Here is a 19,689-nt window from a genome sequence, read left to right as displayed (position 1 = left end):
TAAGTTAGGATAGGAAAGAGCAACATGATAGGAGGTACTAGAGACCTCAGTTAGGCGAGGCAGTGTTTGAAATGGGCGTAGATGAGCAAGCAGGCTAGAAGAGGAGGGGGCTGTGAACTGAGAGTGGGATGGTTGGTTGTATTAGAGATTTTGGAGGCAGAGTAACCTAGAGTGATGATGAGATTTAGGTTGTGTTTGTGAGAATGAGTGACTGAAGTGGAAAAGAAGAGAAAGTCTTTGGAAAGGAGATGATTAAGGGATGACAAATGAAGATATTGACTGTTTGTCCATATTGATCCTGAATTTACCCAGGAGGAGGTGTGAGCCTGGTGTACCTAGTATATATGTATTATTTATGCAAATGCACTCAGGGTATAAGTTATATGTATAGATGTTTAATAGAGTTAATGTAGAGCCTCATGTATATGTGCATATGCAAAATAATGTGATTAGCATGTTGCTAAATATCTATCTACAAGGATCTAGATGAGTATCGCCCTATTCCAGATAAACATCTTGTGAGACTGTCTTTTTTAGACATGTTGCTATTGCTCATTTTATCTTCGGGATTTTCTTTTGAAATTGTTTTCAGAACATATGTCATTTATATGTCATATTTTTCTGTATATTGTTAAACTGGGAAATCTTTGTGCTTTAATGCTTTATTTTGATTATTAGAAATAATCGTGTTTTAGTTTTCAGCCACAGCAGACCACTATGCTGCGGAGTAGTGATTAAATATTAACTTTTGGGTTTAAAATTTAAATCTGGCTATAAAATAATTATGCTGATTTTCCTGTGTGATTCATAAACAAACTCTGGACACTATTTTTAAATGTTCTGAGCAAAAGCAAAATATTAGAATAGCCTTCCACAGTGATTAGTTTGAGGGACGTGCTTACTCACCAATATGTTATGTCAAGTTTGATTACAAAGTTCAGTCTTATTCCTGTAGAGTAAAAGTCATTTACCACATAAGCTGATATAGCACATAAACTTCCTAAAACATATCCTGTGTCTTTTTCATGCTCATAACCATTGGAAGTATCTCCATTTTTTTCATTTAGGGCTATAGTCTAAACAAAATAAACAGATGTTCACTTTGTTTCTTACTTAATGCCTACTCTGTGCAAACCTCTTGACTAAGTGCTGGGCCTCTTCAGAAAATAAATAAGACATGTGTCCCTGTGTGTAGGGGAACTTGCAGTCTACAGCGCCCAGTCATACTCAGTGCAGGAACAGAGGGGCCTAAGGGAAAAGTGGACTTTGTGCTAAGTTGTTCTATACATATTATCTCATTTACTTCTCACAGTAACCCTGTGAAGTAGGTGATGTTAATTCCACTTTGCAGATAAGAGAATCCAAGGACTGTATTTATAATTCAGGGTCAACAGCAGTAAATAGTAACAGAGCTGGATTTTGAACTCAAAGTACTAATTGCAGACCATCAGTGCCATGAACATTTATGCATTCATTCATTCAACACATATTTTTGCAATTTAGTGTTAGGGAAGTACTTGAATTCTGTCCTTCGGACTCTAGTTCTATATGCTTCCACTACTATTAGCCTCTTCTGTAGCCTTTCAAGAATATTCCAAAAAGGGTAGCAGTGGAGTCATAATAGGAATAAAAAATGTTTTGGTTTTTATGTTGTTGTTTGATACTTTGTGATTTGGCTGTGGTGTCTCTTAGTGTTGGTTAAGTTACATAGTGAGAATGACCAACTTGTACCCACCAAACTCTATATGTTATCATTTTGAGCACCTAGGAACTCAGAGATAGAACTAAATTTGTTTGCTCATTTCTTCATAGCAAACCTTTCTTTTGTTCGTGAGCCATACCTTTTAGATTGGCTCTGACTTTGAAGGTTAAAAAATATTAAATGATGTTTAAGAAAAGCAAAGATATAATACCATGATAGAATGTCATTTGCTTGCGTGGCCTAAATGGGCACTTTCTAGTAATGGAAACTGATTAGACTATCAATAAGTATAAAGCATTAAGTAATAAAAGTAGTATTAAATGCTATTGCTTAGCTTGGGGCACTTTTATGGCGCCAGGTTTTAGATCATAGCCACATATTTACAATTCAGATTGCTCTTAATTTCTTCTCTCCAGATGTTTCGTTTTGTAGAATATTTATAAACAGCAGAGTCATGTCTGCTAAGGAATCATTGGAATAGAATATATCTGTCAGATATATCTGCCAGTTAAATTCCTTCTCTTATGATAATATTCCTGTTATGAGGACTATTTAAAAGAATTGACTAAATTGCTTTGATTATGAAAACATCATTATGCTACGTAACCTTTAAAATACTTCAGTGAGATGGCAACACTTTGGAGCTGACATCTCTGAACTTTCTTACTTTAAATCATTATAGTGTATGTATTTGGCAAATAGAGGCACTGAGTAAATGGCAGGTGATTATTTGTGAATTTTCAAAGATCACTGGTAGTTGCTTTAGAACTGAATATTTTCCTCAGTTGTCTTCCTGGGAATATAAATTATACTTCTGTGAATCAGAGGTGCCTAGAAAAGAATATCTCTCCAGAGGCAGCCCTTAACCAATAACTGAGAAGTAGGGAGTACAAATTCCCAGCTCCTTTATTCCTTGGTTGATATAATTCTGGGGTGTGTGTTTTACAGTGTTTTCCAGAGCTTTCCCCCAAGTTCAATCTTGAGAACCTCTGTAGTAGCTCTAGTATCTTAATAATGACAGCCCTCACTGTCTACTTTCTTGCTCTGTTACCACTGCATTCCCCTGCTGAGACACCCAGATAAACTACTTGCCCTCAATCCTTGGTGCAGGGTCTACTTCTGGTTGAGTGGGTGAGGGTCCACCTAAGACATCTTAAATTCTACTCCCGCAATAAAGTCCTCTCTCATCCTCCAGGTATAGTTAATCTCCTTTCCCTCTGTTGTATTAGGGTTCTTTCTTGCTCCTATTAGAATAAGTTTCATATACTGTCTTGGGTGAGTTGCTTTTGTGTGTGTGTGTGTGCTTGCGTGTGTGTGTGTGTGTGTGTGTTGCATTTTGAGTTCTTCAAAGATAAGAACAATAGCTCATATTTATTTATACATTGGCTTTTCTCTACAATTATAGAGTAACTCATACATTCTTCTGTCTTCCTAAGCATTTATTCTGGTTTCTTATATTTACTCAAAAATGTCCATGGAATTTTACCATGTATGTCTAAATAAAAGTTAACTCAAACTTATTTCAGGAAAGTCATAGTAATTATGGGCATTAGTAATGCTTCACATTTCTAGAGTGTACAATAAATTTTGCTTAACAGAACTCACCTAATTAATATGCCAGGTTAGTTCTATTTCCTTTCAAAGCATACTGACTGCTGTCTATGGCTAATAGGCTATTCTCTTGTTAGCCAATCACTTGAGCAGCCCTACTCCAATTTGCCCCAGCCATCTCCCAAGGTTGTCTCAGTAAGAAAAATAGGGTGGAGAATAATATGGAATAGTTTTATGTCTACACCTGCAAGTGGCTTATAACACTTATGCTCACATTCCAATGAGAAGAGTCAGCCATATGGCTCCCAACCTAACTGTAAGTGAGGCTGGAAATGTAGTCTTCCTGGTGCCTACAGAGAAGACGTAAGAGTCATGAGGATATGGTATAGTGCACAGTGAGAATTATCTCTGTAGCAAAACCTCAGTTGAACATATTGGAAAGACTCAATAAAGGTTAAATCTTTGTTTTCCCTCCACATAAATGATAAATTGTGATTGTGGTATGTACAAGGAGAAGATGTAGAATTCCAAGCTTATGGCCATTCTCAAACATAGGCCCACATCAAAAGACTAAGACATAAATGGAATTTATTAAGAGTTTTAGTGTAAAAACAATTTTGATTATGTATCTTTTTTAAAAAATTTCCTGTTTTAGTATACCTTTGGGGTCACATAACCTGCAGCATCTCCTTATCTAATTAAATAGGAAGGATTCTTGTGGAGAGGCATTATTTTGTACAGTTAAAAGCAGGCCTCTGAAGTGAGACTGCCTGTTATCAAATTCCAGCTCTGCCACTTACTGGGTGTGTGACTTTGGATGAGCTAATTATACTTTCTGTACCTCAGTTGCCATGTATGAGAAATTTGTACAGTAAAAGTACATGTTTTAGAGGGTTATTGTGAGGATCAAATGGATAAATGTTTAATAAGCACTTAGAAAAATGCCACACATGTAGTAAGTGCTATATAAGTGACATCCAGTGTTGTTATTATTTTGATTATCAGCATCATCATTATTGTAAGATTTAATTACACAGTCTCCTACTGACTGACCACACTGTGATATTGTAATAAATATTTGTCTAACTTAAACTACTTTGGTTAAAAACAAAAAGCAACCCTGGCTAAAATTAAACTGAAAACCCAAAAAGAGAAGAAAATATAAAAGAATTTTTTTTTTAAGGACACAGGGTAGTTCACAGAATAGAGAGAAAAGCTAAACATTTCAGCAAGATGGCAGGCTAGCAGGCCCCAACTCTGTTTCCCCATAAAATAACAATTTGACAACTATCAATGGATGGAAGTAGCTCTGGGAAAGCTTCAGTGTACATTAAGAAGCTCCAGCAACTCAAAAGCCAAGGATGACCACGTAGGTAAATGCAGGAAGCATTTTACTAGCATTACCCCATTCCACAGGCCAGCACAGCCTGGCACCAAAGGGGGTCCCCTTGGCTGTGACTTCCCCCTATGAAACTAAAGGAGAACAAAAAGAACTCAGCAGCCCTCACTGCTACCATGGACAGCCACAGCCTTCACCACCGAAGAGCCCCACCATGTTTGCTGATACTTAACAGCAGCTGAGTGCAAACATCAGTGCAAGGGAACAAGTGACAACCAAAGAAACACAATAGATTTCTAGTAATCGACTCTCAAATACAGATCTATCAATTGCCTGACAAATAATTCAAAACAATTGTTCAAAAGAAGCTCAACAAGCTACAAAATAACAGAAAGAGATAATGAAATCAGGAAAACAAGACATGAACAAAATGAGAAATTCAACACAGAGATAGAAATCATAAAAAGAGCTACACAAATTCTGAAGCAAAAGAATACAATAAACGAAATGAAAAAAATGCAATAGAGAGCAACAATAGACTCAGTCAGGCAAAGAATCAACAAACTCAGAATAGGTCATTGGAAATCATCCTGTCAGAGAGGAGAAAGAAAGAAAACCTATGGGATTTATGAAACATAAAGTGAACCTAATATACACATATGGGAGTTCCAGAGAAGAGAGAGTTAAAAGGGCAGGAAGCTTATTATTTTTCTTTTATAATTTATTTTTTAAATTTATTGGGGTAACAATTGTTAGTAAAATTACATAGATTTCAGGTGTACAATTCTGTATTACATCATCTATAAATCCCATTGTGTGTTCACCACCCAGAGTCAGTTCTCCTTCCATCACCATATATTTGATCCCCCTTACCCTCATCACCCACCACCCACCCCCTTTACCCTCTGGTAACCACTAATCTATTGTCTGGGTCTATGAGTTTCTGTTTCTCATTTGTTTGTCTTGTTCTTTTGTTGTTTTTGGTTTATATACCACATATCAGTGAAATCACATGGTTCTCTGCTTTTGGAAGCTTATTTTTAAAAAATAGTGACTGATGACTAACAGAAGCAGGAAATGGCAAACCTTACTCAGAATAGGGCACTACACACTTTAATATAAAGGGTAAAGGAGATAAAAACATAAAAAAGAAAAAAAGAAGAAGAAGACAGTTTGCTTCTGTAACTCAGAAATGAACTCCTAGCATAAATAGGGATAATTAGTGACAACAAAAACATAAAAGGCAGGAATAAAGGTCTGAATTTGCAAAGGGAAATGGAGATAAGATGCAATCTTATGATAAAGGACTACTGTATGTGTGAAACTTAACTTTTACATAAATTTAATGGTAACCACTCAAGAAAATCCAGAACTGAGACACATAACATTAAAAAAAAAAAAAAAAAAAAGGGAAGCAGAGGAAAGAAATTATAGAATATCACCAAACTAAAATAATGCAGAGAAACACAAAGGCAAGGAAACAGTGGAGACACCAAGCTACCAGAAAACTAAAGATAAAATGGCTATAGGAAATCCTCACATATCAGTAATCACCATAAATGTAAATGGACTGAACTCACCAATGAAAAGGCAGAGAGTAGTAGATTGGATCAAAAAAACAAAACTCGACCATATGCTGCCTTCCAGAGGCACATCTCAGCTGCAAGGACAAATACAGACTCAAAGTGAAAGGGTGGAAAACAATACTCCAAACAAATGGCACCCAGAGAAAAGTAAGTGTATCCATGCTTATATCTGATGAAATAGACTTCAAGATAAAAAAGTTAACAAACCAAAGGGGGTCATTTCATAATGGTAAAGGGGACAATATATCAAGAAGACATAACACGAATATAGTATATGCTCTCAATCAAGGACCACCAAATTATATAAAGCAATTACTAACAGAACTAAAGGGAGAAAATGAGAAAAACACAATTATAGTAGGGGACCTAAATACCCCATTGATACTTATGGATAGAGCATCCAAGCAGAGAATCAATAAGGAAATATCGGCCTTAAAAGACACATTAGACCAAATGGAAATACACGACATTTATAGAGCTTATATTCCCAGAAAACCAGACTATATCTTCTTTTATAGTACACATGGAACATTCTCAAGAATAGACCATATTTTAGGACACAAAAGAAAATCTACCAACCACGAATACTATAATAACCTATATAATTTTACTAACCAATGTCACCCCCAATAAATTTAATAAAAATGAAAATAAATAATGGCTGAAAACTTTCCAAATCTTGGGAGGGAAATGGACATCCAGGTTCATGAAGTTCAATGGATTTCAAACAGGATCAACTCAAAGAACACTACACCAAGAGACATTGTAATCAAATTGTTCGAAGTCAATTTTGAAAGGAGGAGAAAAGTGACTCATCACATTGCAGGGCAACTCCATAATGCTGTCAGTGGATTTCTCAGCAGAAACAGTGGAGGCCAGAAATGAGTGGAATGATGTATTTAAAGTACTGAAAGAAAAGAAAATGTACCAACCACGAATACTATATCTAGAAAAATTATCATCTAAGAATGAAGGGGAGATAAACTCAGGACAAACAAAACCTGAAGCCACACAAAGAGAAATTGAGGGAGTTTGTCACCACTAGATCTACCTTACAAAAAATGCTGAAGGAAGTTCTTCAGGTTGAAATGAAAACATGGTAAAGAACAAGGCAAAAGTAAATGAAACATAAATTTCAATGGTAAAAGTAAAAATCCAGATATATACCAAATAATGTTATACTAATAATAGAACAAATAGTGATGTGTAAATTACTTTTTTTTTTTTAATTTTATTAAATTTATTGGGGTGACAATTGTTAGTAAAATTACATAGATTTCAGGTGTACAATTCTGTATTACATCATCTATAAATCCCATTGTGTGTTCATCACCCAGAGTCAGTTCTCCTTCCATCACCATATATTCGATCCCCCTTACCCTCATCTCCCACCCCCCACTCCCCACCCCCCTTACCCTCTGGCAACCACCAAACCATTGTCTGTGTCTATGAGTTTCTGTTTCTCGTTTGTTTGTCTTGTTCTTTTGTTGCTTTTGGTTTATATACCACATATCAGTGAAATCACATGGTTCTCTGCTTTCTCTGTCTGACTTATTTCGCTCAGCATTACACTCTCAAGATCCATCCATGTTGTCACAAATGTTCCTATATCATCTTTTCTTACCGCCAAATAGTATTCCATTGTGTATATATACCACAACTTCTTCATCCATTCATCTATCGAAGGACATTTTGGTTGTTTCCATGTCTTGGCCACCGTAAACAAAGCTGCAATGAACATTGGAGCACACGTGTCTTTATCTCTAAATGTTTTCAGATTTTTTGGATAGATGTGTAAATTACTTTTAACGCTCATACAAATTTTAAAAAATAAAAATATATTGACGCATATTCAATGTACAAAGCAAACTCTGACTACAGGAATACAACGTGTGTGGGGAGTGGTAAAAGTGTACAGTTATTATATGTGACTGGCATTACATCGAGGCATTACAATGGATACCTCGAAAAGAAAAAGAAAAATAAGGGACTATTATGGCTAATTATTTGTCAACAAATTGGATAACCTAAAGGAAATGGATAAATTCCTAGAAACATACAACCTACTAAAACTGTATCAAGAAATAAAAAGCTGGATCTAACAAATAAATGAAATTGAATCAGTAATTAAATACCTCCCATATTTTAAAAAAGACTAGGACCAGATGGCTTTCAAAGAATTAATGCCAATTCTTCTTAAACTCTTCCAGTAAGTAAAAGAGGGAACATTTCTAAACACATCTTATGAGGCCAGCATGACCTTAATACTAAATTAGACAAAGACACGACAACAAAAGAAAACCATAGCCCCATATTACTGATGAACAGAGATGCAAAAATCCTCAATAAAATACTAGCAAACAAAAGTTAACAGTATATTAAAAGAATACTACACCGTGACCAAGTGGGATTTATCCCTAGAATGCAAGGGTGACTCAGAGTATGCAAATCAATTAATGCAATACCCCACAATTAATAGAATAAGAAGAGGAAAAAAACACATTATCTCAATAGACTCAGAAAAAACACTCAACAAAGTTCAATATCCATCCATGTTAAGATTCAACAAAATAGGTATAGGAAAAACTTACCTCAACACAATAAAGGCCATAGCTGAGAAGCCCACAAGTGATATAATGAAAGGGAATAAGCTGAAAGTTTTCCCTCTAAAATCTGGTAGAAGGCAAGAATGCCCACTCATACCAATTTGATTCAACATAGTACTGGAAACCCTAACTAGAGCAATTAGACAAGAAAAGAAAGAAACAACATCCAAATTGGAAAGGTAGAATTAAAATTGTTTGTGTTTGCAGGATATGATCTTGTATATAGAAAATTCTAAAAACTCTTACCAAAAGACTGTTAGGACTAATTAATGAATTCAGTAAAGTTGCAGGATACAAAATCAGCATATAAAAACTAGTCATATTTTTTATACACAAACTATCTGAAAAAGAAAGAAAACATCCGATTTGCATTAGCAACAAGAAGAATAAAATACTTAGGAATAAAATAAACTAACCAAAAAGTTGAAAGACTCGCACACCAAAACTTATAAAACATTAATGAAGGAAATTAAAGAAACACTGATAAATCAAGACATTCCAGGTTCATGGATTAGAAGAATTACTATTGTTCAGCTATCCATACTGCCCAGCATGATCTACAGATTCAGTGCAATCCCTACCAAAATCCTAATGGCATTTTTACAGAAATAGTAAAAACAATCCTAAATTTTATATGGAACCACACAAACACACATACACAAAAACCAAATAGCCAAAGCAATCTTGAGCAAGAACAACAAATATGGAAGCATCATAGTTCCTGATTTCAAAATATGTTACAAAGCTATAGTAATCAAAACAGTATGGTACTGGCATAAAAATAGATATATAAGTGAGTGAAACAGAATAGAGTCTAGATATAAATCCATGTATCTTCAGTCAACTGATTTTCCACATGGATGCTAAGAACACATAAATGGGTAAAGGATAGTCACTTCAAAAAGTGATGCTGGGAAAACGGAATATCCATGTGCAAAAAAATAAAATAAAATTGGATCCTTATTTTACCTCATACATAAAAATTAACTAGAAATGGATTGGAGACTTAAATGTAACATCTGAAATTGTAAAACTCCTAGAAGAAAACAGAGAAGAAAAGCTCCTTGACATTGGTCTTGACAATTTTTTTTTGACAGCAAAAGCACAATCAACGAAAGCAAAAATAAGTAGGACTACATCAAACTGAAAAGCTTCTGCACAGAAAAAACACAAACAAAAAAAATCAACAAAATAAAAAGACAACCTACAGAGTGAGAGAAAATATTAGGTTGGTGCAAAAGTAATTGTAGTTTTTGCAATTATTTTTAACCTGTTAAACTGCAATTACATTTGCACCAAGTTGCGGTTTACAACTGATACTTGTAAACCGCGTATCCAATAAGAGGTTAATACCAAATATATAAGGAACTCATACAACTCAATAGCAAAAAGACAACCTGATTAAAAAATGGGGAAAGAACCCAAACAGACATTTTCCATAGAAGACTATACAGGTGACGAACAGGTACATGAAAAAATGCTCAAAATTACTAATCATCAGGGAAATGCAAATCAAAACTACAATGAGATATCACACCTATTAGAATGAGTAATACCAAAAGACAACAGATAACAAGTGTTGGTGATATATACCTGTGAATATTATCATTGTAGTTTCTAAAGTAAATGTAATATATTCAAAATATATCCAGAATTTCACTACTTTGCACCTCCATTTCTAAGCCTGAGAATTACAGATTTCTTCCCAAAAGTATATATAGTGAAGATCCATTAAGTGCCATTTTTTAAATTCAGTTTGTCTCCTTCATTTATGTAAAGATAATATTATATTGCTTTTGAGTTTTAAGAAAACATTCTCTTTTTTTGCAGTCAAATTAAGATTCATTTTGCAGATACAGATGGATTACAGAGGAGAATTTTATGTTATTTTAAGGAGTGGTTTGTAATCTGCCAGTCACACTTTTTGGATCCTGGTTGTGTGCAGAGGAAGCCTCAAGCATGGGCTGATACTCAACTTGTGATCACATCAATACTGCTCTCTGTCTTCTACTCTTCAGGTCACTAAATTCGACCAAAACGACTGTTGTGGGTTTGACCCCAGCACACCAAATGAAACTGTCTGACTATTCCTCCCTATCATAGACACAGCTTCTTTCCCACCTACCCTCACCCTTCATTATATTACCTAGGTAATAAGAAAATGTATTATTATGTGATTCCTAATATCGTGGAGATCCATCATATTTCCTTAGTGGTTGGAAATTAATACTAAAGGAATGAGAAATGTAGGAGTTGACATTGCTTTATTTATCCATTCAACAAATCCTTATTAAATACCTACTGGGGATACATTGATTGAATCCTTAAAGTCTACTGGGGATGACAGACAATAAACAAATAAATATAACATAATTTTTTTATTACAAATTAGAATAAGTACTGTGTTTGAAATAAAGCAGGTGAGTATGAGCATAGTCAAGGGGCCGCGTTAGATGGGGCTGTTAAACGCCTCTCTGAGGAGGTGACATAGGAGCTGACAGACGAGAATGTGTGAGCCGTGCTGAAGAAATGGTAGAAAGGCATTCCAGGCAGAGTGAATATAAAGGGCAAATGTTTGAAGGCAGGAAGCTATTTAGAGTATTTGAAGAATAGGAAAGAAGGATATTGTGGCTGAGACATAGTGAGGGAGAGGGCAAATGCAATGACGTGAAGTTAGGGAAGTAGGCAAGCTGGATCATACAGGCCTGTGTAAGTTATGGGGAAAAGTTTGGATTTTATTCCAGGAATAATAAGGCATTAATAGAGGAGTGACATCATCTGATTGACATGTACAAAGCTGGTAGAAGGCAGGATGATTGAAGAAATTGAGTGTGTATCATAGAGAAAAGTGAATCAATCCCACTTTATACTAGAGAGTGCTGATGGGGCTTATTGGTGGTTTTGATGGTAGGTGGAATCAAGGTAGGTACCTGAGACAATGACTTGAGCAACTGGGTGCCATCTGCTAATCTGGGGAACAAACTCAAAGGCTGTCAGAATTTTTTTGCTGGTAAACGAAAAGCTCGGGTTTGGATATACTAAATGTAGGTGCCGGCAAGTAGAGTTGACAAGTAGGCAGTTATATGTAAGTAGCTCAGAAGAAATGTGAAAGATAGTGATACAAATTTCAGAGTCATTTGTAAGGATATTGATTGTATTTAAAAGCCATGAAAGTGTGATGAGATCATTATATCATTTGGGAAAAAGAAGACTTCTCTGCATAAACCGCCGAGTCACTCCAACTTCATTCATTCGCTTACTTACTCAACACATATTTAATGAGTTCTACTATACCAGGCACTTTCCTGCGGCATTGCAGCTACGGTAGTGAGTAAAGGAGACCAATTATTTGCCTTCATAGAACTTCTATTTAGTAGAAGATGCAGAAGGTAAACCAGTAACCAACAGATGTGTAACTTCATTATATAGAGGACCAGCAACAGCCAAGGAGACTGTGGAGTTGGTCAATGAGGTAGCACCTTTCTTTCCCTACCAGTGATGTTGTGGCAGCTAAGAGAGAGAGCGTGGTACAAGAACAAGGAGTCACGTGGGTCAGATCCTGCAGAGAACCCAAGTAAGATGGTGACTGAACTGTGGCTTTTCAGCACTTGCTGTGGAGTAGTGTAAAATAGATTTTGGGGCCCTGAAGATGAAGAAATGGAGATAGTGACAACGGCTGTTTTAAAGGAGTTTGCTATACAGGACAGCAAAAAAAGTGGGACCATAGCTAGTGAAAGAAATGAGATTAGGAGATAGAATTACAGAGCATGCTTAGGATTAATGGGAATGCTCTAATGGAGAGGGAGTGGAAGTGGTAACTGAAGGAGTGAAGTTCTTGAGCAGGTGAGGAGATGAGATCCAGGGTGGGCTTGGAGGGAATGGCTGTTTGAAAGGATCAGAGTCTTACCGTTCATTGTAAGTGGACGGAAGGCGGAGAGGATGAAATGGTTGTAGCTAGGTTTGTAAATTTGATTACTTTGCTCGAGCAGTACAACTGCTTGAATGCTTCTTTTTTTTCCAGTGATGTATGAAATTGAGAATGGAAGGAAAAGGGGTTTGAGAAGAGAAGACATGAAATATCGGAGAGTGGAAAATAAGGTTACCAAAGAAGGATAGCAGGAGTGTTGTGCATTAGAGAGGGTTCATTCAAGATTTATGGTAATAAATGTATAATTTTTTCCAGCTACTTTCAGTTGCTCTGTTTCTACCACAGAGGAGGCATAGATTCCTCTGGATTCATCCACAGTTGTACTTGTGCGAGATGAATGCAATGATTGAAGACTGGATGAAGGAAATTAAGGGTTTTAGCAAAGTAATGAAGGATCATGAAATGTAAGCTGATTAAGGAGGGAATTAAAAACAGGAGGAATGCACAGGGGTTTGTGAACGGTTAGAAAAGGGATATCATTCATTCATTTGGCTTACTCATACACTACAGTGGAGCTCCGACTATGTGCCAAATATTGTTCTAGGCCCTGTGGATATATTCTTGAGCAAGACTGGCCAAATCCTCTCACAGAGTAGGGTTAGGTGAACAATAAACAATTAAAACCAATAAGTGTTAAAGTCAGATATTACAGAGGGCTATGAAAAAAATATAAAAAAGGTAGGGAGGTAGAGAGCATCAAATGGGAGGGGAAAGCAGTGGAATTTAGAGAAGGTGTTCCAGCAGGGAATCCTCTCTGTAAACTGAGCCTGGATGTTGTGAGAGAACAGGCCTGTGAATAACGGAGTAGTGGCTGGGCTGACGGAACACCGACTGCCTTTCTGGTTTAGTATCGTTAGTAGTTGAATAGATAGTAAGGCCAACAATGCGGTGATGAACAAGAGATTTTTCTCTTCCCTGTTGATTTTTTTAAGTAAATATCTTTTTATTATGACTTTCAAGGCAGATATAAACAATCTCTTTTTTTTTTCCTTCCATCACCATATATTTGATCCCCCTTAACCCTCATCTCCCCCCTATTGATTTTTAAATGGTGTTTTCATGATACCGAAATGACACAGCTTGTTTAAGCAATTGGTTATTGCACAGAAATCATTAGCGTGACCAATCAGTTCAGGCAAAAGTCTCATTTAGGTAGACCAAATGTTTACATATGAATATACCCTACATAATATATCCATGTTTAACATTGCATTCTCCAATGACCAGCATTGGAATGCCATATATAATAAGGCTCAATTAATATTTCAGTCAGTTTCATGCCCAAAAATAGTTTAATTCTTACAAACACAAAACACATTCCTGCCTTCAAACCCTTTCAAAGAAGTTCTTCTAAAGGAAGAGTTTGACCAGAAACCCAGAAACCCTCCCCTTTGCCCCGGGAGTATAGTGACTTACTTTAAATGGCTTTTTAAAAATTTACATATAATTTGTATTCCATAAAATTCACCTGTTCAAAGCATACAGTTTATCGTTACTTAGTGTATTAACAGAGTATGCAGCCATTATTATTACCTAATTCTAGAACACTTTTATCACACCCAAAAGAAATCCCATACAGACTGGAGTCACTACCCATTACCCCCTTTCCCAGCCCCTGGCAACCACTCTCTACTTCCTGTTCCTATTTGCCTTTTCTGGAGATGTCGTGTAAGTAGAATCACATCTTTCATTTTGTGTTTGATTTTTTCATTTAGGTAGCATAATATTTTCAAGGTTAATCTATGTGTTTAGCAGGTATTAGTACTTCATTCGTTTTTATTGCTGAATATTTTTCCATTGCATGGCTATACCATATTTTGTTTATCCATTCATCAGGTAATGGACATTTGAGTTGTTTCCACTTTTTGGTTATTATGAATAATACTTCTATAAGTATTCATGTAAAAGTTTTTATGTGGAGATACATGTTTAATTCTCTTAGGTATATCCCTACAAGTATAAGTGGCTGTTTAAAGACCCAAACTTAAAGAAGTATTACCTTATAAATATTTATCCCTTACTCCATAACATATTCTGTTTTAAAAGAATACATTCAGTTATTACCAGTTACTTATTAAGTTACTAGTTGAATTACTAATTTTTCTCCAGAAATCTGAGTAACACTGGCCCTACAGAAACTGTCTCCTAAACCCCCTGGCTCTGGAGCCCCCTGGCTCACTGCCCACTGCATGGGTGCATGCCAGTATTTCAGCCACATCCTGTCTGATGGGCATTGGGAATGCAACTCTAACCAGGTGGTGGCTTACCTTTTTGTCAATAAATATTCATTCTTCCTGGAAGAATCATAAATTCTTGGAATTTAAGAATTAGACAGGATTCTTGGAGCTTACCTAATCCCATCCCTTTGTTTTATAGGCCTTTGAACTAACAGAGTGGTCCAAGAGGTTAAAATGCTTGCCCGAGTTCCTACAGCTAATTACAGATCTAGGATGAGAAGCCAGATCTCCTCTGATCCTAGTTCGGTGCTCTGACTGCTAAACTTTGTCTCTGTTGTCCGAATTTAAAGTCATAAACCAGAAAATAAGCATAATTCACATAGGTGGCATTTTCAGATAAAAGTTTACAGAGAATGCTTTCAGAGAGTTATAGGAAAAGTTGACTATCAGCCTCATGCTCATTAATTCACAGGGACAGAGAGGAAAAATAGGAGTATTAGGGAAATACAATCACTTTTAGTTTGCTCATAAGGAAGAAAGAATGATAGGCGTTTGTAAACATGCAGACAGTTATAAACAAAGGTCAGCTATTCCTATTAACTTCCCTTAAGAGTCAGCCCTTTTTTCTTCTTATTTAATTCTAACATTTACATACCAGTAGTTTAAATTGGGGGTATAAGGATTAAGCATAATTACATTACCCAAGTGTAGTCGAATTACCCAGTGGATTATGCAGTTAATCACTTTGATCTTCTAAATGTCATGCTGGATATAGTTTATCCCTCTCACAGTGAGTCAGAAGTGGGAATGGGTTCATTCACTATTTCCAGTAAGTGGCTTATTTACCATCAACAGGTGTTGTGACTGGTGGGAAAGGGTAGGACTGGAATGCATGCTTATTTGGAGATCTCAGAAATGTACCCTTGGGTCCTGACATAGGGCTGTACGTGAGGCCACAGGCAGCTGAGAGAGTTGGCAGCACCACACCTACCCTCTAGCTCAGAAGAGGCTCTTGAATCCCCTGAGTCTGGGAGGATTGTTCCCTAGCACAGAGCCAAGAACAGGCGCTGTGACCCAGGCACAGGTCTCAGCTCCACCACTGTCTTTGTGATCTTGGGCACTTCACCTCAGAATCCAAGTCCCTCGTCTGTAAAGCGAGGAAGGTAGACCACATTTTGATCTTTAAAACTTGTTTTGGCTTTAAAATGCTATAGCTAGCTGTGCACCCTACTGATTTAACATGTCAAGTGTATTAGCTGAGAGGTCGTATATAAAGGTGATAAGAGCTCAGGCCTTAAAGTTTTACAGAACCATCTTTGAGTCCTTTGTGATATTGGGCAAATTACTTAATCTTGATAAGTTTTCATTGTGTTATACTTAAAAGGGAAAGGATTATAATAGCATCTAATTCATAGGGGTATTTGGGGGGAAATGGCATTATGCAATCTTTAGAACAATGCCCGACACTTCCTATGATTCAGTGCATATTTGTTAGTAGTAAGTAGTATTTTTATTTTCTTTAGGAACATCTTATCCTAATAATATACTGTTCCCTTTAGAAATAAATGAATATAATGATAGCAAATTTTAGTAATATTATGAAGTATGTAGACTACAATTTTAAAAAAAGTTATGGTTAATTAACTATAAAGTAAACTGGAAAAAAAGACCCGTAATTTAGATGATTGAATGGTAGACACGATAGGGGAAGAAGTGGGATGCAGAGGTGAAGGTTATGGAGCAAGTGAAAAAAATCTAACTTATTTTCTCCTTCACATTTTTGTTGTCTGTAATCTTCCTCCATGTATTTTTGTTCTCTCTTAACTTGGAGATAGAATCATCCATGGAAAATTTATCCAAGTTAATAGCTATTCAGAATTGGGGCCCTATGTTATCTTTTAAAGACAACAACATTATTATTGTTTGGTTATGATGTAGAAATAAAAAGTAAATCTATGCAACTCCATGTAAGCTATTCCCTTGTAATTTCTGCTATTATTTTTGTAAGTACTACTTTGGTGTGAACCTTCTAACAAAAGCTTCATAATTTTAGAAACAGATACTCGGATATTTTTCCTCAGTTAGAATGTTGGTATGAAACTAGCACTATTCACTAGTACTTTCCTGAACTATCTGAATGAATGTGCTTAAGATAAAATATTGACAGAATCACAATCCCATTTGTTCAATACTGTGGAGAGAGTTGGCAACTCTAAGTATAATGGTTCATATCTGGGAGAATTAACTATCCAATTCTTTAAAGAAGGGGTAAGCTGTGTGTGGATCTGTAAGTGATAGTGCAGAAGAGATTTTTATTGGTCATCTCTGAATATATATGTCCTATATGTCCCACACCTCTATCTCCATCTTTTCTTACTTTACTATTGCAGGTGACAAGTAAGAAAGGAAACATTTTGACTCCTCACTATAATCTGACTCAGTAAATTTGATGTGATGTGAACTCAATCCAGAAATGCTTTCTTGTCTCCCTGAAAAAAATTACTTTTCACTACATTGTAATTTCTGACTAGGGTAATGTTCTTTAGTCTCTCTAATGTTTCTTATATACTTCTTTCATAGGAAGCCAGTTGTAAGAACTCCTTACCCATCCTTCTAACAAAAGACTTAGACATGCCAAAACCATCTCCCAAAACCAAGGTGAGTTGTATCTGATTTTTAGGCTTCCACATGAAACATTTTATAGTCTCATGTTTTCCATGTTCTGTTGCTTGCATTTCTTTCAGCCTTTTAAAAAATTTTGGGATCTAGTGGAATAAAAAGCTCTATTTTTAGTACTTTTAATCCAAGGTTATATTCATCCAAAATTCAGGCCACTCCTATTATTTAACAGAAAGTGCTATTTTTTAGTGGTGGTCTTCTGCTCAATCAGAATTGTTTCCAGCCTACAGAATAGGAAATAGTTAAGTTTAGCAAATTTTTCCTCGGTTACTTCAAGGGGTAAAATAAAATGTCCAACTATAACTTTTTTCAAAATAGATATCACTTTATTGATTTTTCATAATTATAAAATATAATTCTTTATTTAAAATTTATTTTAGTTTATTATTAATCTATTATAATTATTTAAAATATACTTTCAAAATCATAAAAATAAAATGATCAATGGAAAGTAAGTCAACTTTAATAAGAAAAAATAAGAGCTATCATATATATGACAGAATAAAGGATCTAATGTGTAAAATTTTGTTTTCTTTATTAAGAAAACCCAAAATGGCACATAATTGTTTTGCCAGGGAAAAGAAAAACTCTTTTCAACACATAATATGTCATGAGAATTTGATAATTTGTTTGTTAAACCAGAAAAGTGATTACATTCATTTTAGAGACCCTTTCATAATCTTTAATCCTCTCTTTTGAGTAGAACTTCTATTTATTAGGTATATATATTATTCCTAACTGGCCACTGTGACAGTTATACAGCTACTTTTTTTTTTCAGCTCTAAGACAAATGTTCTCCAAACTTTCTTGAGTCCACTATAAGCAAAATTTAAAAGAATTCTAGTCTCTGATTTTAATTGCCAGTTACTATAAAAATGATTGTGTCTTTATTTTTAAAAGCAAATCAAGGAAAGTACTGAGTCATTACTTAGTGTCTTCTTTATGGTAAGAGTCCACAGCTTATTTTAGAAAGAAATAAAAATATCTTTCTTTATAAAACTTATTCCACCTTGATTTTTTCTGGAAAATTATTTTAACTAGCATGCTTTCCTTTCGAGATTCAAAGTACTATATTTTGTGGTGTATAATGCATACTTTCTTGCCCAAATTTGTGATGGAAAAATAAGGATGTGCATTATACATGGGTAGTACTAATTCCATATCTATATAAATGTTTTTAATTCTTTTATTTATGCTTATGAGTTAAAATTGTAACTCTAGAAATCAATGACGATATCCATATGCAAAATAATACCCTGGAATAGGATAATCAGTTTTTTTGAACTTAAGATAAAGAGTTCTTGGCCTTCTATGATGCATAAATAATGTAAATTTGTTACTGGTAGATAAAATTTCTTGTACCTTATATCTGTTCTTGTGTTTTGTAATTATTTGTTATATAAAATTTCTTGTACCATAATATGTTAAGAAATAAATGCTAAAATTCCTTTATAATACAAAAAACAAGTACCTAAATATAAACAAATAATAATTTGAATTAAAAAATGTAAACAAAATATTTTTTTCCCTGAAAGTTTGAGCCAAAAATGTGGGTGCGCATTATACATGGCAAAATATGGTGTTTTTTGTGTTTTTCAATGAAATGTTTGTGTATGCAACCTTACATATAATTAATTCAAATGTATAGTAGAAATTTTGTTTACTGTGTAATTAATAAAATTTAGTGTCAGAAATATACTCATCGAATGAATGCATTAAAAAATGTAGAATTTATGGGGTGGCTGGTTAGCTCAATTGGTTAGAGCGGGGTGCTAATAACACCAAGGTTGCTGATTCAATCCCCACATGGCCCACTATGAGCTGTGCCCTCATTAAAAAAAAAAAAAGTAGAATATGAAGAAAATTTTAGGTACCATTTGCTTATTAACTCCATTTATATTGCTATAACTACTTTCAGGCAGAGAGACCCTAGATAAATCACTTCCTAAATAAAAGATAATCTTGAATTCTATCATAATAACTGTTTGAAGGGATTTGTTAGTCATATGAAATTAATGCCATTTGGATTATTACAGGCTGGTACAGAATCGATATTAGTTTGTATGTATTATCCTCTGTCAGTCTTGCTTTATGGTTCATGATCAAATTAATTAAATAGAG

General features: G+C 35.1%; 1 protein-coding gene across 5 annotated transcripts in view; it reads left to right on the top strand.

Annotated features, from left to right (window-relative positions):
- FAM13A (family with sequence similarity 13 member A) overlaps positions 1 to 19,689 on the top strand; it is a 284,523-nt gene that overhangs the window by 118,117 nt on the left and 146,717 nt on the right. For 4 of the 5 annotated variants that reach the window (XM_019741111.3, XM_074323597.2, XM_019741109.3 and 1 more), the window contains exon 6: positions 17,470 to 17,547. The exons of the other annotated variant lie outside the window; for it this stretch is intronic. In XM_019741111.3, coding sequence (XP_019596670.3) covers positions 17,470 to 17,547 — 78 coding nt within the window. The remainder of the gene's footprint in view (positions 1 to 17,469; positions 17,548 to 19,689) is intronic. 5 annotated transcript variants of the gene reach the window in all.

This window comes from Rhinolophus sinicus, chromosome 1, assembly GCF_057876585.1.
Source record: "Rhinolophus sinicus isolate RSI-liver-muscle chromosome 1, RSI-T2T, whole genome shotgun sequence".
Classification (NCBI taxonomy): Eukaryota; Metazoa; Chordata; class Mammalia; order Chiroptera; family Rhinolophidae; genus Rhinolophus; species Rhinolophus sinicus.
This window is presented reverse-complemented; position numbering and strand designations above follow the sequence as displayed.